Source organism: Encephalitozoon intestinalis, chromosome VIII, assembly GCF_000146465.1.
Source record: "Encephalitozoon intestinalis ATCC 50506 chromosome VIII, complete sequence".
NCBI lineage: Eukaryota > Fungi > Microsporidia > Unikaryonidae > Encephalitozoon > Encephalitozoon intestinalis.
The window spans coordinates 92,210-115,931 of NC_014422.1; the positions used below are offsets into that span (position 1 = coordinate 92,210).

Below are 23,722 nucleotides of genomic sequence, written 5' to 3' on the forward strand. Positions count from 1 at the left end.
TGCTTAACCCCCCTCCAGGCCTCTTCGACTCCTATGCTTGTTAACAACATCCACCAAGTCTCCCGGCTCAAGGGGCATCAAGAGAGTCTCTGTCACCCTTATCCCCAAAATACTCATATATTCGCTTTTGAATCCTTCGTCTACAACCAAAACAATAGGAACATCCTCGTCCTCGCTTCTTATTCGGCTCACAACCTTGCTGCACTCAGGCGCATCCGCATATAATACAACTACATCATACTTCCATTTCATCACATTCTTCATGTCTGTACTTTCTTCTACTATTGTCAAAGAGTAATTGGGAATCTTTAGAGCACTGTATATCCACTCAGACCCAGGAACATCCTTCTTGACAAACAGCACATTTGTCTTGGAAGCAATCCTCATCCTCTCGTGATAAATGTATTTCTTTATCTCGTTGATGTCCTCGACAACAGTCTGAAGATACTTCGAAATACTCCGGATGGCATTCAGCACATGCGACTGGTAGACTATGCCGCTTTCAATCTGCTTTGGATTCGAGCCTCCAGACACCCCGCACTCGCTCGGTGCTTTCTTCCTACGGATCTTGTCCAGAAGCTCCGGCCTTCCTCTTTGGAAATATTTGTTTCGGTATTCCCATTGTGCCCTCTCCCCATCCCTCCGTACCTTGTAAAAATCATATTTGTTGAGCTGTCTAACAAAGGAGCTCCAGTTCTTGTGTCTAAAATGCCTTTCGAGAACAAACTCAGAGAATCCCTGAATATCAGATATGACAAAGCTTCTTCCGTCGGGACTCCATGATATGTATGGATAATTCTCAGGCTCCTCCAACATCTGAAAAAGCTTCACTACAAACTCAGACCCCATGGTCAACCTCATGGACTCCATCCGACCTAAGGCCTTAACTAATCAATAATTCCCATATCAATTAAGCCATATTAAAAGATAATCCCCTTCCATATCCGGAAGCATCCAAAAAAGAATAAACATTTATTTCTACCCCAAACACATTATCCCCTACTTTTCTTGAAGTACAGCTTTCCGTTTCTTATATCAACATCGTTTCCTTTCTGTGGCCTGAGCCCTATTTTCAGTCTAAATATGGTGTTTCTCTTACTCAGCTGTTGTCTGTATCTTTTCTGAGCTCTTTGTTTTCTTCCGTCCCCATAGACAGAATTTATGTATCTTTGCTGATAATACAAAAGCAGCTCGCAAACCAGTGTATCCTCAGTTGCTAGGGGCCTGTTCTCAAGAACTGTTATCTCCTTGAGTAGTCCCATCATCTCGTCTATCTCCATCGAGATTCCATCCACCTCTTTGCTATTCATAAACAGCATGTCTTCATACAGGTCAAACCCAAATATATGATATGGAAGAAGACACTCGTAAGCATGGTTGAGATTCATGAATCTCCTCAGATCAGGCCTCCCAATCTGGAACAGATCCTTCTGCAGGAACCCAAGAACCTTCTGTCTCCGTGCCTGTGCCTGTTCATACAGATTGCCGTACAAGTGTCCATATCCTCCCCCGTCAATCCCCCGTGTCTTTCGGTAAGGCCCACGAACTCCTTTTGTCCTTTCCATACTCTGGCCCTCAAGGGACTTCTTCACTGGCGAGGACCCTTTGCTCTCCAATCCAACCAATTCCCCCTTTTCCAGGGCCCCGCCTCCATTCAACCCTCCCATTCCACAATCAGCCCCTTCAGGCTTATCCGACGGCCTCTCCATTTTTAGGCCCAAAAAATTTCAAGAATTTACACCAAATGGCTCATCCTCGGAAACATGTATCTCCACATGAAGCTAAGATGCGGCAAGATCTCAACAGGAAACACTGCAATGATGTGCGATAAATGCTCGGGAAAATGCTATGCATGCGGCCTGGACACCAGAGAGTCCGTGGAAAAGGTCTACATTTGCACCCCGTGCTTCCATTCCACGTACAAAGACAGATGCATCGTTTGCAAGCTTAAGGACCCGAGAAACAATGCATACTATTGCAGGGAATGCAAGCTCCAGAAAAACCACGACAGATGCCCTGTCCTCGCCCAATAAATCATAGACATGTTTAATAAAGTAGGTGTGTATCTCATCCCCCACCACTATTTGTTGGCCACTTGTTGGGACTGTTGTTTGAAACATTCTTCACATGAGGAAATAGTTGCTCCACGTCAATCTCGTGCCCACTAGAGAAGTATTTCTCAAGAGCCCTGTGGTCCTGCATCTTCACCTTGAAGTTTATTGCCGGGTCTTTCGCAAAGTCCGGAACAACAAAGTCTGGGTCCAAGATGGCATCATTTTCGTCTACTTGCGGTATCTTTGTCTTTGGCCTGTAAATATGCTGTGGGACCCTTCCTGTCGATCTGAGGAGTTGATAATCAATGGCTTGTTTGTAGAGATTCCCTCCGTTGAACCTCTTGCCTGTCTCTGTCTCTTTTCCTCTCACTCCAAGAGAATCCAAATCTGCTTGGTGCAGAGGCATCATCTCAGGCTTGCTTATCTCCTTCTCTAGTAAGCTTTCCTGCCCTTTCTTGCCATACTCAGATTCATTTGCCTTCTCCATACATCTTTTCTTCAGCTGTTGCAAGGCTGCATTCAATTTGGAATTTGCATTAAGGTTCCTGATGCCCTTTGCTGCAGTTCAAGTAGTCTCCTTCCAATCCCATTTTCCAATTCTGCATCATTGCATTGTGCTTCCCCCATCTCTCTTTTCTTCAATAAGCTGGGAAAATCCCCGATTACAGAAGGCTTCTTGAGTCTTGTTCCCTTGTAGATCTCTCTAGAATCCATGTCTATTATCCGAGGACTTTCTCTCATGGAAATCTCCTTGTAGCCACCCTTGCATCCTTGGCTTACTTTCTTACAAGAAACCGAAGGATGTCCATTCATTCCATTCCTTTCACTCTCCTCAGAGGTCCTTTTGCCCAGGCCTCCATCCTTGCTCTTTATGACTGGAATGTGCCCTGGAATCAGGCTTTCCTGATCAAATGCACTTCCATCAAAGTCTCCATCATACAAAAATTCCTCATTCTCCTTGTCCCTCTCATAACCATCTCTTCCCTTTCCCCCATTCGATATATTCTTCAAATCCTTCATCTCGTATCCACTCTCCACATTCATTTTCTCACACATCACACGGTCCTTCACACCTGCAATTGCATTTTTCCATTCCTCAAGAAATTCCTTCAGAAACTCCATAAGGGATTAAAAACCCTTGGTTACATACACACACTCATACAGTCTTGTCCAAAAAATCAAAATTCATCATCCTCCATCCTGCTTCAAGCTTGCTTCCAACATCCACTCTGTTCCTGACTCTAGGCCAGTAACTTCCTCCTCGAGGATCAAAAAACTCAACCATCCTCACGAGCTCTCCATCAACCCCTCCGCCCACGCAATAGTACAAGATGTAATTGTCTCCGTTGTCCTGGTCTTTCATTATCTTTTCTCTATAATACTCCTTCATCCTCCCTACACAGTCTAGGCACATCCCGCCAATGTTACACTCCTTGATCCTTGCTCTCCTGTATGCATAGAACCCAGAATACTTGCTTTCCTCAGATATTTCCTTGTTCTCATAATACTTTATCTCCGACTCAATCAGTTCCGATCTCACATGCCTCCGGGAGTTGTAGAGAACAGACAGCGATATCTTTCCCAGCTTCCTGAATATTACAAATCTCTCAAACCACATCCATTCCTCAGACATAAATCTCTTTGCAAGCTTGTCACTCATCTCCAAGGCCTTTTTCATGTCCTTTCTCTTCAGATACCTCAGATACCCAATTCCAACCTTGAAGTTCTCGGGATATCGAGACATGCATTCTTCGTATATTCCACTGGCATCTATCCCTCTTCTCTCTCCAAGCTCTGCATATAGAAGCCAGTGCTTATAATCAAACAGATCCTTTCCTAACTCCTCAAAAGCCCTTTCCAGGCTTATTTGAGACAGGATTACATATTTTCTTATTGTCCTCATCTTTCCAGGAATCACAGAATAGCTGCTGTGGAAGTCTCCTCCCATGTAATACATCTTCGATCTAGCAAGGATAAATGTTTTCTTCTCTCTCCCGTACTGTCTCATTCCGCTCCTTAGAATCTTCTCGGCCCTCCGGAAATATCCAATCTCCTTGCTCCCCACAAACAGCTTCCACCACTCCTTGGCCTTCATCAAATCAACAAAATACCTACGAGGCTCCATCACAAAAAATCTCTCAATGAACTCGGAGTCCAGAAAATACTCCTTTGCAACATTATAGCAGGAAATAAACGTCTCGTCGTCATGGAGCCCATGCTTGCTCATCGAGACAAACAGAGACCAGAGGTCAGAAGGAAGAGCTGACATCGGCTCAGGTCTCTCCCCTTGCAGGTAGAGGAGAAGGGTATCTTTGGAGAGGATGGGGGACGGAAGCTCGACCCTCCGCTTTCCTCTTCGAAGAATCCGAAGAGTTCCTTCCAGTCCAAGTCTGAGAAGATCTTCAACCACCATCGAGTTGTCTCCATCTTCCACCAGACAGCTCAGAAGATGCTCCGAGTAGATTCCTTTGTCCCTAAGGACTCTGTACAGAGACTCCACAAGCCCATGGTTGGGTTTTGTGCCAATAAACAGATCTACAAGTCTCTCCTCATGAGTCTCAACCACACTTTCATATAGGAACATCTGTTTCTCCAAAATATCTTCCAGATTCTCGCTCATCATTTTTCGGAGACCAAAACTCCTGGGATGTCTTGAGACCCCAGCCCTCAGGATCTTGATGTCTCTGTCTTTTCGAAACAGATCTTCATAAAAGCCTTCATCTCCGTCTACAACCTCCAATGCCTCGTCAAGCATGTCGGATGCATAGTATCTACTAATAATCTCTCTCCACAGTCTCTCGTCCTTGATGTCTCGGCCCTCGAGCAATATCTTTGAACCCTCGTTTCTCCCAACAAGTCTACTGAGTCTGATTCTCGCATCCACATTCAAACGGTTCTTCTTCAATAAGTTCCTTAGGACGTGGGTCTTCCATTCGTTATTTTCCTGGTCCTGCTCTCCATCCATCTCCACTTCCTCTATTCCTTTCCAAGAAGGAATGTGTCTGGAAGTGGCTTCCTCTATATCCATCTTTCCAAGAGCCTCCACCTCCTCTCTGGAAAGTATCCTTTGCTTTGGATCCTTTATTTTCCTCTTTCTTTTTTCTTCTATTGCTGTGTAGATCTCGTCCTCCTCTCCGTCATATCTAGATGCAGTGTTCTGTTCAAACAGACTCCTTATGTCAAAGAGCTTTCTTCCTTTTCCCATAGGCACAGCACAAAGAACACAAAAATAAATCCGATGTGGGGCATTAAAACTTTAGAGATGGGCGAGGAGAAAGACACAAAGAAGAAGAGGGTTTCGTTTGCACCTGAGCCTCAGGTGATGTATATATATCCTGAAGAGGAGAACAAAAGCAACAAGGCTGTAGACTCTGGAATGATGAGCGAGGATGAGATATCTGTGGAGCTGACGGTAGATCATCTTCGAGGGAGGAAGACAGAAGACGGAGGAGATGGAGAATTTTTGAATGCAGAGCTGAAGGATTTGATGGAGGATAGTGAGGTTGGGTATGGAGCCATGGGTGACAACAGTGGAAAAGAAGATGAGGTGGAAAAAGAGAAGTGCAAGGAGAACTATGGGGTGGAGGAAGGAGAGATTAAAGAAGTCAAGGATGATGAAGAGTGTAAGGAAGGAGGGGCTGAGAACAGCGAGACAGGGTGGAGAGAAGGGCCCTGTAGGAATGAACAGGAGGAATTTGAAGATACTCTGATGAGCAATGAGACAGTGAATGTAGAAGAGATCATCAACACCCAAGATCTTCGGAAGATAATTCCACAAGTGAGGAAAGAGATGGTGAATGTTTCTGAGCTACTGGTTTCCAAAGGAATCAGATTTCTGGACAGTCTTGTTGTGTCGAATACAAGAAGGGATACAATGTCGAAGTCGCGGAACGAGGTACATCCTCGGCAGGAAAGGTTCTACGAGAGTTTCCTGGAGCCTCGGACACGGTTCTTCTTGGAGTTCAGTTCTGATCTTGAGGATAGGATGTTGCGGCAGGAGAAGGTGAACGAGGAGCTGGAAAGAGAATTCAGGATTGCAGGGACTGTTTTTGAGAGCCCGGATGCCTCAAGCCTTCTGAGAGCTTTGAAGACGGAATGCCGGATGAAGTCTAAGATTGAGTGGTATGAGCTTCGTAAAGAGAAGGAAGTTGAGTTCAATAGAGAGGTAACTGATAGAAGGAATCGGCTTGCTGAAGAGTATAATCATCTTGGAGGATGTCTGAAGGAAACCTCTGAGAAGGTTGAAGAGAGTAAAAGAAGGAATGAAGAGATGGAGGAGCAGATACGCAGAATAAAGAATAGGCTTGGGATGGATGGGGATGGGAGGCACCAGAAGATCTCTGAGCTGAGAGCATTGATGAGTAAGCAGGAGGGAACGATTGAGAGTGGAAGGAAGGAAGTGAAGAGACTTGAGGAAGAGAGAACAAGGAAGCAAGCCGAGAGACGTGTGCTGAAAGAAGCATTGGAGAAGATGGAGATGGAAATTAGAGACCTTGAGGAAGTGTTAAAAACCCAAAACATAACCGAGGGTGATGTGAAGGAAATAAGACAGGAGTTCCGGACATTGTGTGCAGCCTTTGGAATGGAACTAATGAAAGTAGATACAAGCGAGGTTAGGCTCCGAATACTGGAATACAACCTCAAGATAAATCTAGGGGCTGGCTTCGTGATTGAATCGATTGAAGCCACTCCTCTGTGCGATAGAAAAGACCTGGGGCATCTCTACCACCACTTCGGAAAATACTTTGAAGGAAAGGGATGCAGCTTCTTCAAGGGAATTAGAGACGCCATGTTTATGTCGGCGATGGTGTCAGGGCTATGTAAAGAGTTGTCTGGAATTAAGAAAAGACACTCTGTAGAATGCAGCGGGGAAGACAACGAAGCCATTGTTAGGATCTTAGCATTGGATGTGGAAAAGTGCACCAAGCATGAGATTTCCATCAAGATAAAAAATGGATTTGAATGCTTGATCCAATGGAAAGACAGAAGCCAGATGTGGGATCTTAAGAAGGATGTAGGTATAATATCCAGATCGGTCGAAGAAGCACTTGCAAATCGCTGACGGCCATTGGAGTCTTTGATAAATTGTTAATCCCGGGACAGGAGTCCGAGTAATAAACAATTAGTTTATTGATAGATCACATTTGTTATAATTTGTCCTTCTCTTCTTCGGAGTCCTGGGGCTTTGAATTCCCCGGGAGTGCATAGTACTCTTGCAGAGACCGGTTGAAGTCTTCAAGACATCTTATCAGTACGTCTTCCTCCATGTTCTCAACCTGCATTCCCTCGTACAAAGAAACAGCCTTTTCATAAACAAGTCTCTGATGCTGGATGGACTTGGATAGAAGCTCCAGGTCCTCCTTAGGACATGTCTCCGAGATATCCCCAACAACCCTGTCTAAGATGGTTCTAAGAACAGACAAGCTTTCGAGATGCTCTCCTTTTCTTATGGCTTTCTCTAGCTTTAAGTAGTTCTCCCTGTCCATAGGAAGGGCCACGAATCTAAACATTTGATTCCAGGAAGCCTAGATTAAGAATTAGATTTTGAAAGCTCCCAGAAATATCTTAATATATAGTCCAGTGATATAATTCTCAATTGATATCTATTTAATTAAAGGATAAAAAGCCAGAGCATCCAAACTCTCTTAATGGAGAAGAATCAGGCCGAGCCAGAAAAGAACATAAGTTACACAAAACTTGCATTTTTCTTTTTCGTAATAAGAACAGTAGTAATAGGTCTGGCCTTACTATCGGGACCATACTTTGCACTAGATGACGAAACAACAACATTCAAGATGTTTATAATTTTCTTGGACATAACAAACATATTACAGTTTATATTTCAATGGGACATAATTCAGCGTAAGATTCTATTTCAATATCTTCTATATATTCCTGTCCTTGCTTACTCTCTGACTCTTACAATCACGTTAATAGTTGATGCACACAATACTAACAGTTGTAACTTCAAAGTAGAAGGTAAAATTAAGAAATTAGCTATTGGATATATCTATACATATATGGGAATTCTTCTTGGGGAAGTTGCTCTCCTTCCAATCATATACAGAAGACTCAAGAGTGACTTTATGTGGGCAAACTTCAAAAAGCTAGGAGCTAACACAGCTATTAATGGTAAGTGGAGATAAGTAATTTTAGATGCCTTCGGGAGGAGAGAACAGTTTAGTGCAATAAGAAGATTTATGTTGATTTTTCTGTGTGGAGAAGTTGCAAGTTTCAATATAAGCATAAGAGATAACAAAGATGTCTTCTTTTTTGTAGCAGGGACACAGATATTTGTGATTTTCCTTTCTTTTATATTTTTCAACGAAGAATATGTACATCAGAGAAGGTTTCTTCTGGGATTTTCCGGACTGTGTACATTAGGAGGAATAGCATACACTGTGATTTATATTGTTATGGCTAGTAGGAGTAGCGAAATAAGAAAGTAAGTGAAGATGTTAATTTTAGAGGAGTTATTTCCGAAATTGTATTCTATACAATTACAATGCTTATTTTCTTTGTTGGAGCCTTTAGGGATTATCAGACATTTGGGAAGGGACTAAAAGATTATTATAGTGGAAGTCTTGGAATAAGAAAAAAACTCACACCTTAGGCAGAGCAGAATACTTTTCCACGAGACAATAAAAACCAAAGACTTTATTTCTCTTGGGGACTCCCCGCATACACCGTCATCCGGCTGTTCCCCAACACCTTCTCAATCACCCCCTCAGACGCTAGGTGCCGCAACACATTCTCCGCAACCCCGAGGTTCAGATTGTACTTGCTCCCAACACCATACCGCGTCACAACACTCGCTCGGCACACATCCTTGCGCACCTTCGACAGGAGCTCCTCGGTCACCGTCACTCCCCTGCGCACTTCCTCCTTCTTCTTTCCGTCGCTCCACTTCTTCTTGTCCTTCCTTGTTCCAGACATGGCCTTGAGTGCCTTCTTCTCCTTCGACTCCTGGATCTTCTTGGCCATTTGTGGGAGTCCAATTTTCCCACTTCAAATCCCATCCCAGAAACTCCCAAAGAAGCCCATAGCCTCCGAATGCCAGGAGTGGATTTCTGGATTGGAAAAATTTGCCCTCAATCTAAAGATGGCAAAGATGCATTCTAGCGGAAGAGGACGCTCGGGGAGCGTTAAGCCGTATGCAACAGTGTTTCCAACATGGCTGACAAAGACGGCTGATGAAATTAAGGCCGATGTTATCCAGATGGGAAACAAGGGGATTCCTGCACCTGATATAGGGAAAAAGCTAAGAGACGAATATGGAGTCGGAAATGCCAAGGACGTCCTGGGGTGTGAAATCACAAAGTTCCTTGAAGAGAATGGGGCATCTCCAAAGATCCCATTTGATCTTGAGTCTCTGGTTCGCCGAGCGAACACCCTCCGAAGTCACTTGAACATCTATAGGAAAGACAACTCTGCAAAATACAGACTTATCCTTGTTTCATCCCGGATGTATCGTGTTGCAAGGTACTACAAGCGCAAGATGAGGATTCCAGGGAACTGGAAGCCAAAGCTTGTTGAGCTCATTAAATGATCTTCTTGAAGTCTCGAACTGGCTGTTTCAAGGCCACCTCTGTGTGTTTTTGACGTCTTTCCAACAGGCGATTTTATTTGCGAAGAGAGGTATATTTTGTGAAAAACAAACCCCGTGAATGTATGAGGAGCTCTTGAACTTTCTGCTGGCGAGGAAGAAGAGGCTGCTGTCTGAGGAAGAGGCCGATAGACTTATGGAGCTTATTACCCAGTCGATGGAAGCCAGAGAGGGCCGGGAAGGGAAAGAGGACAATACAGCATTGATAAGGAAGATCCTCGAAAATGTGGATATGGACCAAGCTTACGAAACAGACACTGAGAGCATGGAAAATGCTATGGAAGATTTGCTTTTTGATGGCTACAGCAGCGAAATTTACAGCAACGATACTATAGACTTGAGCGAGTCTGACAACGACACAGAGCCTCTGTCTGAGCGGAAGTTCCAGAGAGGAGAGTTTAGAGCTGGAGTGAAGGCTTCTGAGAATGAAGAGGAGCCGAAGAGGAGGATTGGGCTCAAAGACAAAGCAAAAGAAGGGGAATGGAAGGATCTGTCGGGAGGGAAGGATAACGATCTCCAACCACCAAAGGATAGCACAGGAGTTCTGTCGGAGGATGGGGAAGGCCCCAAGAGAAGGGAATTCAAGCTCCCTGGATTTAGTAAGGAGAAGAAGGAGAGATCATTTGAGATGAGGGATGGCGGGGACTTTAACTTGCCAGGGTCTGTGGAATTTGAGTTTGATCTCGGAGAACTAAAGAAGGTGAATAATACCGGGCCGAATGTGAAGTTTTTCGACGAGGATGGAGAAGAGATCTGAAAGTCTTTGGTTTTGAATGTAGAGTAATAGTGACTGTTTTATGGATGAATTATCTTTATTAAAGTAGCAAGTTCTCTCAATGATTGTGTTTTTTCTTTTGGGAGTTTCTGGGATGGGATTTGAAGTGGGAAAATTGGACTCCCACAAATGGCCAAGAAGATCCAGGAGTCGAAGGAGAAGAAGGCACTCAAGGCCATGTCTGGAACAAGGAAGGACAAGAAGAAGTGGAGCGACGGAAAGAAGAAGGAGGAAGTGCGCAGGGGAGTGACGGTGACCGAGGAGCTCCTGTCGAAGGTGCGCAAGGATGTGTGCCGAGCGAGTGTTGTGACGCGGTATGGTGTTGGGAGCAAGTACAATCTGAACCTCGGGGTTGCGGAGAATGTGTTGCGGCACCTAGCGTCTGAGGGGGTGATTGAGAAGGTGTTGGGGAACAGCCGGATGACGGTGTATGCGGGGAGTCCCCAAGAGAAATAAAGTCTTTGGTTTTTATTGTCTCGTGGCAGCATTGGAACTTTTCTGTTGAGTGGCTGTTATCTTAAAATATCGCATTAAAAATTTACCCCACAATGACATACAGAGGGTATAGTGGAGATAGAAGAGGGTTTCGGACGTCGCCCAGATTTGACAGAGGGGGCAGATATCCTCCTCGGGAAAGACGTGAGGGACAGAGATACGATCCTCTTCCAGAGCTTCCTCCTGTGGAGTTTCAGAAGAACTTCTACAAGGAGGCGGAGTCTATCAGTAGAATGAGTTCGCGCGATGTCGATTCGTTCAGGAAGACAAACGAGATGACGGTCAAGGGGATGGATATTCCACATCCGATCAGCCGGTTTGAGGAGGCAGGGTTTCCCTCTAGGATTGTGGAGGAGCTTGAAGGAAAGGGATTCAGTGGGCCCACGCCTATCCAAGCACAAGGATGGCCGATGGCATTAAGCGGAAGGGATATGGTAGGGATTGCACAGACTGGATCTGGAAAGACACTGAGTTTTATTCTTCCTGGGCTTGTGCATGCAAAGGATCAGCAGCCTCTGCGAAGAGGGGACGGGCCTATTGCGCTTGTGCTTGCGCCGACTCGGGAGCTTGTGATGCAAATCAAGAAAGTTGCCGACGAGTTCTGTGGGATGTTTGGACTAAGGAGTACAGCGGTTTATGGAGGAGCTTCATCGCAGCCACAAATAAAGGCTTTGCATGAGGGGGTAGAAATAGTTATTGCAACTCCTGGAAGGTTGATTGACCTGCATGAGCAAGGGCATGCACCGCTTAGCAGAGTGACATTCCTTGTTCTTGACGAGGCCGACAGGATGCTTGACATGGGGTTTGAGCCGCAGCTCCGAAAGATTATTCCAAAGACAAATGGAAACAGACAGACATTAATGTGGAGTGCAACATGGCCGAGAGAGGTGCGAGGACTGGCAGAAAGCTACATGAATGATTACATTCAAGTGGTTGTTGGAAATGAAGAGCTTAAGACAAACAGCAAGATCAAGCAAGTGATTGAAGTCTGTAGTGGACGTGAGAAGGAGGACAAGCTGCTTGGAGTTCTTGACAAATTCAAGGGAGACAAGGTCATTGTGTTCTGCAACATGAAAAGAACATGCGACGATTTGGAGTATGTTCTGAATAGATCTGGGTATGGGGCTGCAGCATTGCATGGAGACAAATCGCAGAACATTCGAGATAAAGTTCTTGATGACTTCCGATCAGGGAGGAGGCCGATTCTAATTGCCACAGAGGTTGCAGGAAGAGGACTTGATGTAAATGACGTCAAGCTTGTGATCAACTTCGACTTCCCAGGGACATGCGAGGACTATGTGCATCGAATTGGAAGGACGGCAAGAGGCAACACAAAGGAGGGGATATCGCATACATTCTTTACAATCAACGACAAAGGAAATGCACGGGAGCTGATCCGGATGCTAAGAGAAGCCAATCAGACGGTTCCTTCTGATCTCGAGGACATGGTGAGAGTGTCGAACGATAGATATGGATCCAGGGGTGTCAAACACGACTACAGAGGAAGACCTGGGAGATTTCCTTATCGAGGATGATCTCCAGATTGGACAACTCAAAAACAAAAGATACTGAATGAACCAGGGGATCCTTGGCTCTCGGAAGTTACCTTCTACTTTGGAGAGAAGCCAGATAAAATTCATCAAATAAAATTTTGTTTAATATAATCTTCAGGGCTTAGCATAGGTCCTTGACCATGTACGGGCCCTCCAGGACATACCCAAACTTGGAGTAGTAGTTCCTGGTCCCTACTCCCGAGATAATTGCGATCTTGCTTGATCCATGCTCGTCCCTTGCAATCCTCTCGGCTTCGGCTATCAGGAGTGTGCCATATCCCCGGTGCTGGTACTTTCTTTCATCGCTCTTGTTTATGGCCACCGCACTCCCGTACACGTGGAGTTCTCTTATCATGGATGCATTTCCATTAACCACAGCAGGATGGTATTTCCCTCCCCGAGGACTTTCTCCACCTGTTTCCGAAGGTGGATCTAGGCCCTTCAACTCCTTTCGAAACGTGTCCACACTGCATTTGCGCAGCCTCAAAAGCCCTATCAAAATATCCTGCTTCACATCTTCATAGCTAAGGAATGTCTCCCAACCCTTGTTGGCCACATAATCTCTCCTCACAAGTTCTACTTCTTCTGGTAAGACACTTTCATGAATATTCTTGATTCCAACCTCTCTAGTCCTTACATCTCTGCACCTTGTTCTGTAGTCCTTCATTCTGGCAAGTGCGAGTTCTCTTATGTTGCCGTGTTCCACCCCAGAGCTTACCAATGTCATCGGAATGTCTCTTTGCACTCTGTAGACTCTCATCCATGGAGGTACAAATGAAAGAATCCTTGCTAGGAGATCAATCAGCTCGTCGGGGGAATAGTTCTTATATTTGTTGTTCTTCCACAACTCAAAAAGTCCTGTCCCCTTAATTACGAGAGTAGGATATATCTTCAGCCCGTCACTCCGGAACCTAGGGTTATCGAAGTATTCTCGGAACTGTGCAAGATCCCTCTTCATAGGAACATTTGGAAGGTTAGGCATCATATGTGCAACTATCTTGAACCCGGCATCCTTAGAAAGCCCAAAGGATTCACACACACTTCCAACCGTGTGTCCTCTGTTGGTATCCAGGGCAACATCTTCATACACGCTTTGAACACCTATCTCAATCCTCGTGCATCCATAGCTTAGCATCTTACTGAGGTGTGGACGCACACAGAAATCCGGTCTTGTCTCTATTGTTATCCCAACACATTTCAACCGTCCTTCTGCTCCAACCCTCACTGCCTCTTCTACCGAGGCAGATGTATGCCCGCTCAGGGCATCATGCAGCCTTGAGATAAAGTGGTCTCTATAGGATTCGGGCAGGGACATAAACGTTCCCCCCATTATTATGTACTCGACTTTGTCCACATTATGCCCAAGGCTTTTGAGTTGCTTGAGTCTTTCTCGTGCTTGCTCAAATGGATCATATCTACTTCTTATGGCTCTCATGCTTGTCGGCTCATATCCCGTGTACGATTGTGTAGAATATTCAAAGTCGGAGTCGGGGCCTCCAGGGCAGTATACACATATGTTCCCCGTTAGTGCTATGTGGGGGCATCTGTGGGGCTTGCACATCACTGCAACAACAGCAACCCCAGATGCAGTCCTAACCGGCTTCACCCTAAGCTGCTGAATCAGATGCCCATACTCGGGTGGAATAAACGAGATTATGTCCACCACACGCGGAGTAGCCCCGAGGTTGTACTTCTTGCACACCCTGGACTTGATTGCATTCACATCTATCTTCTTCTCTTGCTTGTAGAGTCTAATGATCTCGCCAGAAATTTCGTTACATGCCTTGAGGAAGTCGGACATTCTTGGGGAGGATGGAGTCTGGAATTAATTCCTTAGAAAGAGGAGTTGGGCTTCCATGTGAGCAATGGGCAATGCTGGCTGGAAGTGCACTTTGGGATATTTTGTATTCGATTTTGAGCCCCGAAGATGCAGGCTTCTCTGTACCTAAACACATCAACACGGATGAGGAAAGACGAGATAATGCAGAAGCTGGGGTCGAACAACGAGGAGGACAAGGCTGAAGGAATGAAACAGATAATAGCACAGATGAGCCAGGGAGAGGACTTTGGCTCTCTTACACACAAAGTAACAAAGGAGACCTTAGTGGTGAAGAGCAACGAGCTTAAGAGGCTATTCTATTACTATCTAGAGCTACTTCCGAAATCCAGAGGATCTCAGTCGTTTGAGGAGATACTTCTTCTGTCTAATCAAGTTCGAAAGGATCTTGAGCATCCAAATGAGTATGTCCGAGGGTTTGTAATGAGATTTGTCAGTACTCTGGACGACCAGGAACTTGTAGGGAACTTCTACAAGTTGATCAAAGACAACCTCAACCATCCGAACGCATATGTTCGAAGAAATGCATACTTCTGTCTTGGAGAGATCTTCCTGAAGATGGACACATACAAGGAAATTCCAGACCTTCTGTACCATGCACTGCTCAGAGACCTGGATCCAAACTGTTTGCGGGAGGCCTTTGTCTCTCTGCACCAGACGGATCCAGACTTGGCATTGAAGTATGCTAACGAGGTGGACTTGTCGATACCAAGCGAGCTTTCCACGGCCATCATAGAGAAGACTAGCGACCCAGGCCTTCTGGAGAGGTTCCTTTTTTCCGGGGATTTCCAAACGGCGCTTGAAGCGGGGATATCGATTCACAGGATTAGTAGCGACGAAGAGTTGTTGAAGAGAAGTACAGACACCATACTGAGGTGTCTTGCAGATCTTCCCGAATTCAGAGAATATGCTGTTGACGAGCTTCTGCTCTCCACATACTCGTTTTCAGGATATGCAATGAGCTTCTTGGAACTTATAGACCCGTACGACTTGAGTCTTTGTTCAAAGTGCCTGGACCTTGCTTTCAAGATTGCAGAGACCCACGAGTTTCTGCGAATCTCCGAGTTCCTGGGATCGAAGTTCATTGATACTCATGATGCATCATCGCAGAACCAGAACTTCAAGGTGCTTCTCCTGAAGAAGATGGCATACTTTGCTGATGTCTATTCATCCTACAGCGAAGAGATGATTTCTGAGTCATTGAAAAACATTGTGTCGGACAATCCGGAGATGAGCTATGGATCCTTGGTATTTCTCTCCTCTTGCTTCGAGGTCATGAGGAAGAATACTATGCCTGGGCAGAGAGAAACAATAGGATATATCGGCCATCTGAAGACATTGGTGAATAAGATAAACGCGGTGAAGTATGGGAAGATATTGAGGTGCTGTTTTGAGGTTCTTAGGAAATATGCCACAAAGGAGATCTTCCTCAGTACTGTTGAGATGCTGGACTGTTCGTTTGAGCTTTCCAGCAAGCCTTTGTATTTAGAAAACACACAGACGTTTTTGGGAGCATTTATGTGCATTGAATTGGCTAAGATGTGCAAGACATTTGGAGAAGACCAAAAGGACAGGGTTATTGGGATCATGCTAAAGTTTGTTGAATACGGGAAGGAAAGCAAGACTATCGATGTGAGTTCCCATTCGACAATAATATCATGTATTAGATCTCTGATGTCTTGTGATGAGGAGGTGGGGATTGAGTTTGATAGGCAAGTACGGTGCAGGGAGAATGTTCTGGACCCTATTGTACTTCCTGGGGTGCGACCCGGTGATGAAAGGAATCAAAATAAGCTTTGCGAGTTTCTGAGAAAGGATGAAGGCGGGAGCGGAGAAATGAGGAATGTAACCCAGCTGACAGGGCTGTCGGATCCCATCTATGTTGAGGCCACTACAAGTTACACCCGGCACGAGGTTGTGATGGATATGCTTCTTATCAACCAGACCTCGTCCTATCTTCAAAACATACTACTGGACTTTGTGACCAGCCAGGGATTTAATGCAACATTCATCAACACGCCGTTTTCGTTGTCCAGTAGGTCAGTGGTGACCAAGAGATTTACATTCAGAATCATCGAAGGATCGAATGGGTTTATAAGTGGATCCATAACCTTCAGGTATCCTGACGAATGTGGAGAGTATGCCAACACGGTGTATACAATCAATTTGGCGGAGGTAAGAACGGCAGTGTCGGAGTTTCTCGAGCCAAAGAAGATGGACTCTGACGAATTCCGAGAGACGTGGAAGGAGCTTGAGTGGGAAAACACATACACACTCAAGTTTGTTACCAGAAGAACCTTGGAAGAGATATTTGAGGAGGTGAGCAAGGTCCTGAACGGGGAGATACTGGACATCGAGTACGACGAGAGCTATGCTGTTGGGAACATAGCTTGTATGACTCTCCAGAACGTATGTGTGCTGATCAATGTATGTCTTAGAAAAGGGGAGTATGTGCACTTTGAATCTAGGATCCGTAGCAGAAGGGAGGGGATAGTAAAGTCTGTAAGCGCAGTGGTTGGGGATGTCCTGAAGTCGCTTAAGAATAAATGATCTTTGGTAAAGCGGATTTCTTTGAAAATTTTTGATCCCTGAAAATGTCATCGGCCGAGCTGGAGGTTTTGGAATATCTGAACGGGCACAAGGACGAGGTCAAGGGCCTGAAGGTTGTGCGAGTATCTGGAAAGGAGATCCTGTACTCCTCATCGAAGGACAAGAAGGTTTTCAGCTGGGATCTGCACAGCAAGATTGACTCTGAGTTTGGCAAGATACTTAAGTTATATGAAGGGGGGCATAGCAAGAGAATTAACGGGATTGATGTGTCTAAGGACGGAAGCATGATGGTGACTGTTGGATCTGACGGGATAGGGAGGATCTGGGACACAGAGGCCAAAAAATCAAAGCCCCTTGAGGGGCATAGTAGAGATGTTCTGTGTGTGAGCATCAACAGCAACGATACAAAGATAGTCAGTGGGTCTGTTGACAGGACGATGAACCTCTATAACACAAGAGGGGAGCTGATTGCAAAGATTGGGAAGGAGACGGAAAAGATGCATCGAGGATGGATCAACTGTGTTGCGTTCCACCCGATTGAGGAGAACATTCTCGCAAGCGGATCCACAGATGGGACTGTGAAGATCTGGGACTTGGATGCTCCGGAGCACATGCAGACATATCTTGGAGGGATGTATGTTGACTATGAGAAGGCAAAGGAGAAGAAGGTTTCCCCTGCAGACTACGACGAGTCGAAGAGTGTCACTGCAATGGCATTTTCGAAGGACGGGTCGATTCTGACATATGGAGAGAAGAGTGGGAAGGTATATCTTGTGAAGCTAGACTCCAAGGAGTGCATACAGAGTCTTGACACGCTCATTCCTGTTAGGTCGATTGCAGTTGGAGAGACTGAGCCTGTGATTGCATTAGGGACAGATGAGTCCGTAATTATTTGGGAGACAATCAGCTCAAGGATTATTGCAAATTATAACCTTAAGGAAATTGGAAACGGAGTTCGATGCCTATCCCTAGCGTTTTCTGGCAACACTCTTTATTGCGGATTGTCTTCTGGGACAATTGTCCCATTGGAGCTTAGAAAATCGGATTAAACTGGTTCTTTGGTTTTCTTTTTAGTTTCCTTTCTGCCTCCCTGGGATGGACAGGATCGAGCTATACGAATCCCAGAAGTTATTTATAGAAGATGCGAGGAGGGTGATTGATGGCGGATCTGTTGGAATATTCTCGAGTCCTACCGGAACGGGCAAAACGATCTCTCTTCTCAGCGCAGTGGCAGATTATATGGACATAGAGGAGACAGAGATGGATTGTAGAAACAGAATGCTGGAGAAGATACTTTTCCAGGGGTCCAGGAAAGCAGTGTTCTATTGCACAAGAACACATACTCAGCTGGCACAAGCTATTAATGAACTCAAGAAGCTAGGTGTAAGATGCAATTCGGTTGTACTAGGATCCAGAAAGATCTACTGCCTGAATGAAGAGATTCGGAAGTATAAGAGCTCCGATGAAATGAACGAAGCGTGCAAGGAGGCAGTCAAGGAGGGAAAGTGCATGCTCCATGACGGATGCGAAGAGTTTGATGGATATGGGGTGATTGATGTGGAGGATCTACTTGCTACAGGGGGGAGAGAGAGGTTCTGTCCGTACTATACTGCCAGAAGCTACTCGCAGCAATGCGACATTGTATTTCTTCCCTATCAGTTGTTATTCACCAGAGAGGGAAGGAAAAGTGCAGATATTGATGTGAAAGGAAGTATTGTGGTTGTGGATGAAGCACATAACATTTATGATTCTGTGATACAGATGAACACAGCAAGTATATCGTTTGGAACAGTAGATAGATATGTCAAAGCGATGGAACTCTACAAGAAAAGATATGGGGGGAGGATGAAAAGGGATGGGCAGTTTGAGAGGGTTATGGAGGTACTCAAGAAGATAGGGAGCTTCAGGTGTGTACACTGCAGAGACATGGAGGGAGATGAAGGAGTGATGGGTGTTTCGGAGTTTCTGCTCGGGGCTGGTATTGAGGACTTCAACATGCTTGAGATCGAGGACTACATAGCCGTTAGCGGGATTTCAAGGAAGCTGGAGGGGTTTGAGAAGGACCTGAATATGAAACTTCCTGAGATATCGAAGTTTCTGTCTCTTCTAACAATGAGTGACAAAAGCGGGAGGATCCTTTACAGTTCAAAGGGAATCAAATTTACACCTCTAGATGCATCCATGTACTTTGAAGATGTGCTCGAATGCAGGTCGTTGCTACTGGCTGGAGGGACGATGGAACCTATTGACCAGCTTGTCTCTGCACTTAGAAAGAGAAGCCCCAAATACTTTTCATATGGAAGTGTCTGCAAGGACTTCTTGCCGATTGTGATTCGGTCAGGGCCGTCTGGAAAAGAGATTGTAGTGAACTATGAAACAAGGGAGAGTCCAATGTCTATCAAGGACGTAGCTTCATCCATACTCAACCTATCGAATGCAGTCAGAAGTGGAGGGATGGTATGTTTCCTGCCCTCAAAAGCATATCTCAAAATACTTAAGGAGGCATGTGGAGATACGATAGGATCGAAGAAAGCTCTCTACGAAGACTCGGTAACCTTTGAGGAATACGTGCAGGAGGTTAGAAGAAGCCCTTGTATTCTCTTTGCTGTGATGGGGGGAAGCCTTAGCGAAGGAGTAAACTTCAACGATAGTCTCTGCAGACTACTTGTGGTTGTTGGAGTTCCCTATCCAAGCCAAGATCTAGAACTTAAAGAAAGAGCCAAATTCAACGGGAGTGGATACACTACAGCCATAGCAATGAAAACGGTGAATCAAGCTCTGGGGAGGGCGCTGAGACACAGAGACGACTATGCCGTACTTGTGCTACTGGACAAGAGATACGTCCAGCTCTCAAGACTCACTAGCCCATGGATAAGGGAAAAGATAATTCACTGCAACTTTGGAGATGGACTTTTCAAGACTAATAAGTTCCTGAATAAAGATAGATGCCTCTAAGTGCTTTATTTGAACGGATAACCCTACTCAAAAAACCCATCCATCTTCTTAACAAGCTTCATTGTGATCCGGGGCCCTATTTCATTGAACCCAACCTTTATGTCTTCCTCCTCTTTTGTGAGAATGGCATAATGCCTTATGTGAATAAGATCTCCATCGAAGTAGAAGTGCAGGCTTCTCTTGAATGCTTCGGGCTGGGACGACAGAGATAGAAACAAGCCTTTGAGGTCGCTTTCTCCTGTGAACGTAATGCAAGGATCGCTCTTGTAATACTCTTCTTCCACCCTAACGTATTTCGGGTTGTAGTCGACTACGTTGAATACATATGTAGGACCCTTTGGCCGGACTCCGATCTTGATGTCTCTTGCATCCACCAGAATGAAGTGAGATAGCTCCAATGCATCGGCAACATCTAGATAAGACTTCACTGTTGTGTTTCTGTCTCTAAGTTTGGCAGTGACATTAGGCTCCAGCATCCTACGTATGTGCATGCAGATTTGTTTCGACCTCTTTGTGGGCTTCTTCACAGTTATCACCAACTTGTTCAGGAACCCCATGAGGGGTCTCCAAACCCCGCCTTTGTTTCGTTTGCAATGGAGTTAGATATTTGGAATTGTGGAAACATCCATCATATCGTCCCCACTCCTGTGTTCAAGATTTAAGAAACCCGACGCAACATGCTTCTTTATGCCTTCCATCTTCTGGATAGACTCACAGATGCCGTTCCCCGGGGTAACCAGGAACTTAATCGAGTAGTAGCATAGCCCCACGAAGAAGGCCGTTTCTGCAAGCGAGTTGGTAGGAATTCCCAAGCCATATTCTACAGGAAAAAACATCCTTGCCATTCTAAATGCTCCGGAAGCCATGTCCGCACACAAATATGCCATAATGCCAACAATCTTGGGGCTGACCCTTCCAAGAACCTCTTCGATCTCAAACTTGGTGATGATCTGTGTGTATGAGAGGACATCATGCATCTTCCATATTTTTTGAAGCAATGCAAAGTACAGTAAAAGCAGCAGGGAATTCTCTGCTATGTTTAGAACTTCTACCAAATAACCTCCAAGATCATATCCATTGGAAACGTGGAAGATAAACGGATACAAAAAACTTCCAAAGAGTGAATAGTACCTTACAAATGCAATTGAAACCTTTTCGTCGACACCCAGCACCCGGAATCTCCTCGATGACACCAGAGGAATGACAAGGGCAGTTGCATAAAACATAAAGCTTTTTTGAATGTTTCTGGTACACAGCTCAAGCATCTTCAAGGAATGGCTGTCCATGCGGATCACCTTGAGAAAGTTGGGAGGACTTCCCTCGAGGTAGTTCTGTGTGCAAAGGAAGTAATAAATGCTTGTAAGCACAAGAACCAGAAGAAGGAACATGAGTCCCTTTGCTCTTGTGGACTGGATTTCCTCTATGTACTTTGTGCCAGAGACCTCCGGACTGCTATTCGCTCTCAACACAATGAGATTTACGGCAGTGGCTCCAAGAACAAGCACTGCTGCAAAAAGCAGAAGTGGTGCGATGGCAGAGTCCATTTTTGTTTATCTTGGAGAAAGGGAATTGTGGTAACTGTAAATGGCTCAAACAGATTTTGAAACAGATCAAGGGAGACAAGTACAAAGAGAAGAATAATCAAAACACTTAATTAACATTCTTCTGGCAACTCGAAAGTGTATTCAAATTATTTTTCTTCTAGTGCCCTGGAAATGGTTATCCAGCTAATTTATCTAGGCGTGTCATACATGATGTTGAAGATACTCCCGACCATATACCAGTACATATACTCGAAGTGTAGAAACCATCAAGTGTGGGAAGGATTGAAGAAGAAGTATGTTCTCATCAATGGAGCAACAGGAAAGGTTGGAATGGGGCTGGCCAGGAAGTTTGCAGAAAAAGGAATGAAGATTCTCCTTGTTGGAAGAAGCGAGTCCCGGCTCACAAGACTCCATGCAAAGATAGGGAGGATGACCGAGTGCCACATGCACATTGTGGACTACAAAAGAAACCCCAACCTGTCGTTCATAGAAAGATATGACATAGGAATTCTGATCAACTGTGTAAGTGCAATAGAGGACAGCCCAGCATACTTTGTGGAGCAAACTGTAGAAGACATCATGAATGCTAACCTTGTTGGGGTGATGTCTCTGACAAGACATGTGCTTGTCAACATGATGGACAGCGGATATGGGTATGTCATCAACATCGGATCTTTGATGGCAGAAGCATCGACACCTCTGTATTCTGCATTTGGATGCTCGAAACAGGCCCTAAAGACTTTGTCGGACTCTCTCTATTATGAGTTGTCTGGATATAACATAAACATAGAGTATATGGGAGTTGGGAATGTATCGTGCGAGGACTATGGAGAGAAGTCTTCGTTCCTGAGGCCGTCCTCGGACACACTTGCATCATCGATCCTGGGCACATTTGGGTCGGCAAAGATGTCTATACCGTACTTTCCCCATTTTATTATGTATCTTCTAATGCTTTGCATTCCCTCTCCGCTTCTGAGCAGACTAGTCCTCCATAAAAATAGACAGGAAATGCTTGAGATGAGAAACAATGAGTCCAGCTTTGAAGAACGGAAAGTGAAATGATTTCCTGTCCTGATACTCAAGACAAGTAAGATACAAAGCTTTAGACCACGTCAAGAATAAAACTGGTTTATTGTCAGTTGATAGACGATGCTTGGGATGATATCTTAGGCCACATGTCGGCAACTTCTCTGGGGACTGGGCCAGCTATCTGGGCTCCTCTCAACTCTCCCTTGTTGTTGATGAGGACTGCAGCATTGTCCTCAAACATAATGTGAGATCCATCTGTGCGCCTCCAGATCTTCTTCTGCCTTATAAGAATGGCATAATGCACCTTTTTTCGGAGCTCAGGCTTTCCCTTTTTAACGGACACGACACATATATCCCCAGGCGCTGCTGCAGGAAGCCTGTTGAGCCTTCCTCTGTACCTCTTTACTCCAATGCATCGGAGGATCTTTGCTCCACTATTGTCGGCACATTTCATGAGAGTCTCCACCTGAACACCCCTTGTTATCTTGTTGCGGGGCTTTATTGAGATCTTCTTCTCAAGAACTTCTGTCTTCTTCTCGGCAGCCATATTTCCGGGGCTTCTGTCGAAATTTTTTTCTAGAGAGATGTTCGCCCTAGAACTTCATTAGAGGCTGTATCCCTCATAGGCTTCATTGGCCCTGTAAAGATCCTTTGTGGTAGCAGTTGGCCTTGATATTCCCGATTTCATCTCCTCCTTTCTTCCAAGGAGCTGCCATATTCTTTGCCTTAGCTCTTTAATCTCCTCTTTTCCAAGGTCCTCAGTAAGCATCTTATCTATGGCAAGGAGTTTTAGCCTTATCTTCGTTTTGATCTCAAGGTCTTTGGAAGTGTCCATTCTGTATAGTGGGATGGAACCCAGATGGATTTACCCTGTTTTAAAGTCTCTTTGATAGACTTCTTGGATAACAATTATATGCAGACCCCATCAGATGAAGCCGTTTCTTCTAGGCCTCCTCAAGTGCAAAAGATGTTCGTTTACATCAAGACTAGTTCCTCGATGCGAAAAGGTGAAGAGAAGCAGCATAGATGGAAATGCAAAGATTTTCAACAAGCATACGTTTACAGAGAATGGAGGAGAGAGACTCAAACTTCTTGTTGAAAGTCTACAGGGCTTTTTTGGCAATTTACTTTCGGAGCAGGAGATCGGATCCTTTGTCGAGGATCCAGACGACGATGAAAGGATAAAGGAGCTTTTGTTTGGAGTCGATGTTGTAGAGGGAAGCCTGACGTGTGATGAATGCGGCCTTATATACCCGATTAGGGATTCCATTGTGGAGACAGTCGATACTCTTGAATCTAAATAAAATGTTTTTCATGATTGGTG

The 23,722-nt window shown here is 45.0% G+C and overlaps 24 protein-coding genes across 24 annotated transcripts; 12 read left to right on the forward strand and 12 right to left on the reverse strand.

Annotated features, from left to right (window-relative positions):
• Positions 1-3: 3 nt before the first annotated feature.
• Positions 4-870, reverse strand: Eint_080950 (heat shock transcription factor; the record flags this gene model as incomplete). Its single annotated transcript, XM_003073341.1, has 1 exon — positions 4-870. One exon carries the CDS (start codon positions 868-870, stop codon positions 4-6), a length of 867 nt encoding a protein of 288 aa, XP_003073387.1.
• A 122-nt stretch (positions 871-992) lies between these two features.
• On the reverse strand, positions 993-1,709 carry Eint_080960 (uncharacterized protein; the record flags this gene model as incomplete). Its single annotated transcript, XM_003073342.1, has 1 exon — positions 993-1,709. The coding sequence occupies one exon, from the start codon at positions 1,707-1,709 to the stop codon at positions 993-995; it is 717 nt and encodes a 238-aa protein (XP_003073388.1).
• A 54-nt stretch (positions 1,710-1,763) lies between these two features.
• Positions 1,764-2,033, forward strand: Eint_080970 (U2 snRNP complex subunit RDS3; the record flags this gene model as incomplete). The annotated part of the gene is made up of 1 exon (XM_003073343.1): positions 1,764-2,033. One exon carries the CDS (start codon positions 1,764-1,766, stop codon positions 2,031-2,033), a length of 270 nt encoding a protein of 89 aa, XP_003073389.1.
• A 34-nt stretch (positions 2,034-2,067) lies between these two features.
• Eint_080980 (uncharacterized protein) lies at positions 2,068-2,541 on the reverse strand (the record flags this gene model as incomplete). Its single annotated transcript, XM_003073344.1, has 1 exon — positions 2,068-2,541. One exon carries the CDS (start codon positions 2,539-2,541, stop codon positions 2,068-2,070), a length of 474 nt encoding a protein of 157 aa, XP_003073390.1.
• A 32-nt stretch (positions 2,542-2,573) lies between these two features.
• Positions 2,574-3,176, reverse strand: Eint_080990 (uncharacterized protein; the record flags this gene model as incomplete). The annotated part of the gene is made up of 1 exon (XM_003073345.1): positions 2,574-3,176. One exon carries the CDS (start codon positions 3,174-3,176, stop codon positions 2,574-2,576), a length of 603 nt encoding a protein of 200 aa, XP_003073391.1.
• Positions 3,177-3,210: 34 nt separating this feature from the next.
• On the reverse strand, positions 3,211-5,259 carry Eint_081000 (uncharacterized protein; the record flags this gene model as incomplete). Its single annotated transcript, XM_003073346.1, has 1 exon — positions 3,211-5,259. One exon carries the CDS (start codon positions 5,257-5,259, stop codon positions 3,211-3,213), a length of 2,049 nt encoding a protein of 682 aa, XP_003073392.1.
• A 57-nt stretch (positions 5,260-5,316) lies between these two features.
• Positions 5,317-7,116, forward strand: Eint_081010 (uncharacterized protein; the record flags this gene model as incomplete). Its single annotated transcript, XM_003073347.2, has 1 exon — positions 5,317-7,116. The coding sequence occupies one exon, from the start codon at positions 5,317-5,319 to the stop codon at positions 7,114-7,116; it is 1,800 nt and encodes a 599-aa protein (XP_003073393.2).
• Positions 7,117-7,201: 85 nt separating this feature from the next.
• Positions 7,202-7,540, reverse strand: Eint_081020 (uncharacterized protein; the record flags this gene model as incomplete). Its single annotated transcript, XM_003073348.2, has 1 exon — positions 7,202-7,540. The coding sequence occupies one exon, from the start codon at positions 7,538-7,540 to the stop codon at positions 7,202-7,204; it is 339 nt and encodes a 112-aa protein (XP_003073394.2).
• Positions 7,541-7,702: 162 nt separating this feature from the next.
• Positions 7,703-8,200, forward strand: Eint_081030 (uncharacterized protein; the record flags this gene model as incomplete). The annotated part of the gene is made up of 1 exon (XM_003073349.1): positions 7,703-8,200. The coding sequence occupies one exon, from the start codon at positions 7,703-7,705 to the stop codon at positions 8,198-8,200; it is 498 nt and encodes a 165-aa protein (XP_003073395.1).
• Positions 8,201-8,711: 511 nt separating this feature from the next.
• Positions 8,712-9,038, reverse strand: Eint_081040 (40S ribosomal protein S25-like protein; the record flags this gene model as incomplete). Its single annotated transcript, XM_003073350.1, has 1 exon — positions 8,712-9,038. The coding sequence occupies one exon, from the start codon at positions 9,036-9,038 to the stop codon at positions 8,712-8,714; it is 327 nt and encodes a 108-aa protein (XP_003073396.1).
• A 118-nt stretch (positions 9,039-9,156) lies between these two features.
• On the forward strand, positions 9,157-9,603 carry Eint_081050 (40S ribosomal protein S13; the record flags this gene model as incomplete). The annotated part of the gene is made up of 1 exon (XM_003073351.1): positions 9,157-9,603. The coding sequence occupies one exon, from the start codon at positions 9,157-9,159 to the stop codon at positions 9,601-9,603; it is 447 nt and encodes a 148-aa protein (XP_003073397.1).
• Positions 9,604-9,721: 118 nt separating this feature from the next.
• Eint_081060 (uncharacterized protein) lies at positions 9,722-10,417 on the forward strand (the record flags this gene model as incomplete). Its single annotated transcript, XM_003073352.1, has 1 exon — positions 9,722-10,417. The coding sequence occupies one exon, from the start codon at positions 9,722-9,724 to the stop codon at positions 10,415-10,417; it is 696 nt and encodes a 231-aa protein (XP_003073398.1).
• Positions 10,418-10,564: 147 nt separating this feature from the next.
• Positions 10,565-10,891, forward strand: Eint_081070 (40S ribosomal protein S25-like protein; the record flags this gene model as incomplete). The annotated part of the gene is made up of 1 exon (XM_003073353.1): positions 10,565-10,891. One exon carries the CDS (start codon positions 10,565-10,567, stop codon positions 10,889-10,891), a length of 327 nt encoding a protein of 108 aa, XP_003073399.1.
• A 92-nt stretch (positions 10,892-10,983) lies between these two features.
• Positions 10,984-12,465, forward strand: Eint_081080 (DEAD box RNA helicase-like protein; the record flags this gene model as incomplete). The annotated part of the gene is made up of 1 exon (XM_003073354.1): positions 10,984-12,465. One exon carries the CDS (start codon positions 10,984-10,986, stop codon positions 12,463-12,465), a length of 1,482 nt encoding a protein of 493 aa, XP_003073400.1.
• Positions 12,466-12,604: 139 nt separating this feature from the next.
• On the reverse strand, positions 12,605-14,284 carry Eint_081090 (histone acetyltransferase; the record flags this gene model as incomplete). Its single annotated transcript, XM_003073355.1, has 1 exon — positions 12,605-14,284. One exon carries the CDS (start codon positions 14,282-14,284, stop codon positions 12,605-12,607), a length of 1,680 nt encoding a protein of 559 aa, XP_003073401.1.
• A 126-nt stretch (positions 14,285-14,410) lies between these two features.
• Eint_081100 (coatomer complex subunit beta) lies at positions 14,411-16,870 on the forward strand (the record flags this gene model as incomplete). Its single annotated transcript, XM_003073356.1, has 1 exon — positions 14,411-16,870. The coding sequence occupies one exon, from the start codon at positions 14,411-14,413 to the stop codon at positions 16,868-16,870; it is 2,460 nt and encodes an 819-aa protein (XP_003073402.1).
• Positions 16,871-16,914: 44 nt separating this feature from the next.
• Eint_081110 (WD40 domain-containing putative guanine nucleotide binding protein) lies at positions 16,915-17,919 on the forward strand (the record flags this gene model as incomplete). The annotated part of the gene is made up of 1 exon (XM_003073357.1): positions 16,915-17,919. The coding sequence occupies one exon, from the start codon at positions 16,915-16,917 to the stop codon at positions 17,917-17,919; it is 1,005 nt and encodes a 334-aa protein (XP_003073403.1).
• Positions 17,920-17,965: 46 nt separating this feature from the next.
• Positions 17,966-19,825, forward strand: Eint_081120 (Rad3-like ATP dependent DNA binding helicase; the record flags this gene model as incomplete). Its single annotated transcript, XM_003073358.1, has 1 exon — positions 17,966-19,825. One exon carries the CDS (start codon positions 17,966-17,968, stop codon positions 19,823-19,825), a length of 1,860 nt encoding a protein of 619 aa, XP_003073404.1.
• Positions 19,826-19,848: 23 nt separating this feature from the next.
• Eint_081130 (uncharacterized protein) lies at positions 19,849-20,382 on the reverse strand (the record flags this gene model as incomplete). Its single annotated transcript, XM_003073359.1, has 1 exon — positions 19,849-20,382. One exon carries the CDS (start codon positions 20,380-20,382, stop codon positions 19,849-19,851), a length of 534 nt encoding a protein of 177 aa, XP_003073405.1.
• A 42-nt stretch (positions 20,383-20,424) lies between these two features.
• Positions 20,425-21,369, reverse strand: Eint_081140 (uncharacterized protein; the record flags this gene model as incomplete). Its single annotated transcript, XM_003073360.1, has 1 exon — positions 20,425-21,369. The coding sequence occupies one exon, from the start codon at positions 21,367-21,369 to the stop codon at positions 20,425-20,427; it is 945 nt and encodes a 314-aa protein (XP_003073406.1).
• Positions 21,370-21,540: 171 nt separating this feature from the next.
• Positions 21,541-22,431, forward strand: Eint_081150 (putative short chain dehydrogenase; the record flags this gene model as incomplete). Its single annotated transcript, XM_003073361.1, has 1 exon — positions 21,541-22,431. One exon carries the CDS (start codon positions 21,541-21,543, stop codon positions 22,429-22,431), a length of 891 nt encoding a protein of 296 aa, XP_003073407.1.
• A 73-nt stretch (positions 22,432-22,504) lies between these two features.
• Eint_081160 (60S ribosomal protein L23) lies at positions 22,505-22,945 on the reverse strand (the record flags this gene model as incomplete). Its single annotated transcript, XM_003073362.1, has 1 exon — positions 22,505-22,945. One exon carries the CDS (start codon positions 22,943-22,945, stop codon positions 22,505-22,507), a length of 441 nt encoding a protein of 146 aa, XP_003073408.1.
• Positions 22,946-23,002: 57 nt separating this feature from the next.
• On the reverse strand, positions 23,003-23,233 carry Eint_081165 (uncharacterized protein; the record flags this gene model as incomplete). The annotated part of the gene is made up of 1 exon (XM_009163622.1): positions 23,003-23,233. One exon carries the CDS (start codon positions 23,231-23,233, stop codon positions 23,003-23,005), a length of 231 nt encoding a protein of 76 aa, XP_009161886.1.
• A 94-nt stretch (positions 23,234-23,327) lies between these two features.
• On the forward strand, positions 23,328-23,702 carry Eint_081170 (uncharacterized protein; the record flags this gene model as incomplete). The annotated part of the gene is made up of 1 exon (XM_003073363.1): positions 23,328-23,702. The coding sequence occupies one exon, from the start codon at positions 23,328-23,330 to the stop codon at positions 23,700-23,702; it is 375 nt and encodes a 124-aa protein (XP_003073409.1).
• Between the last annotated feature and the right edge of the window lie 20 nt (positions 23,703-23,722).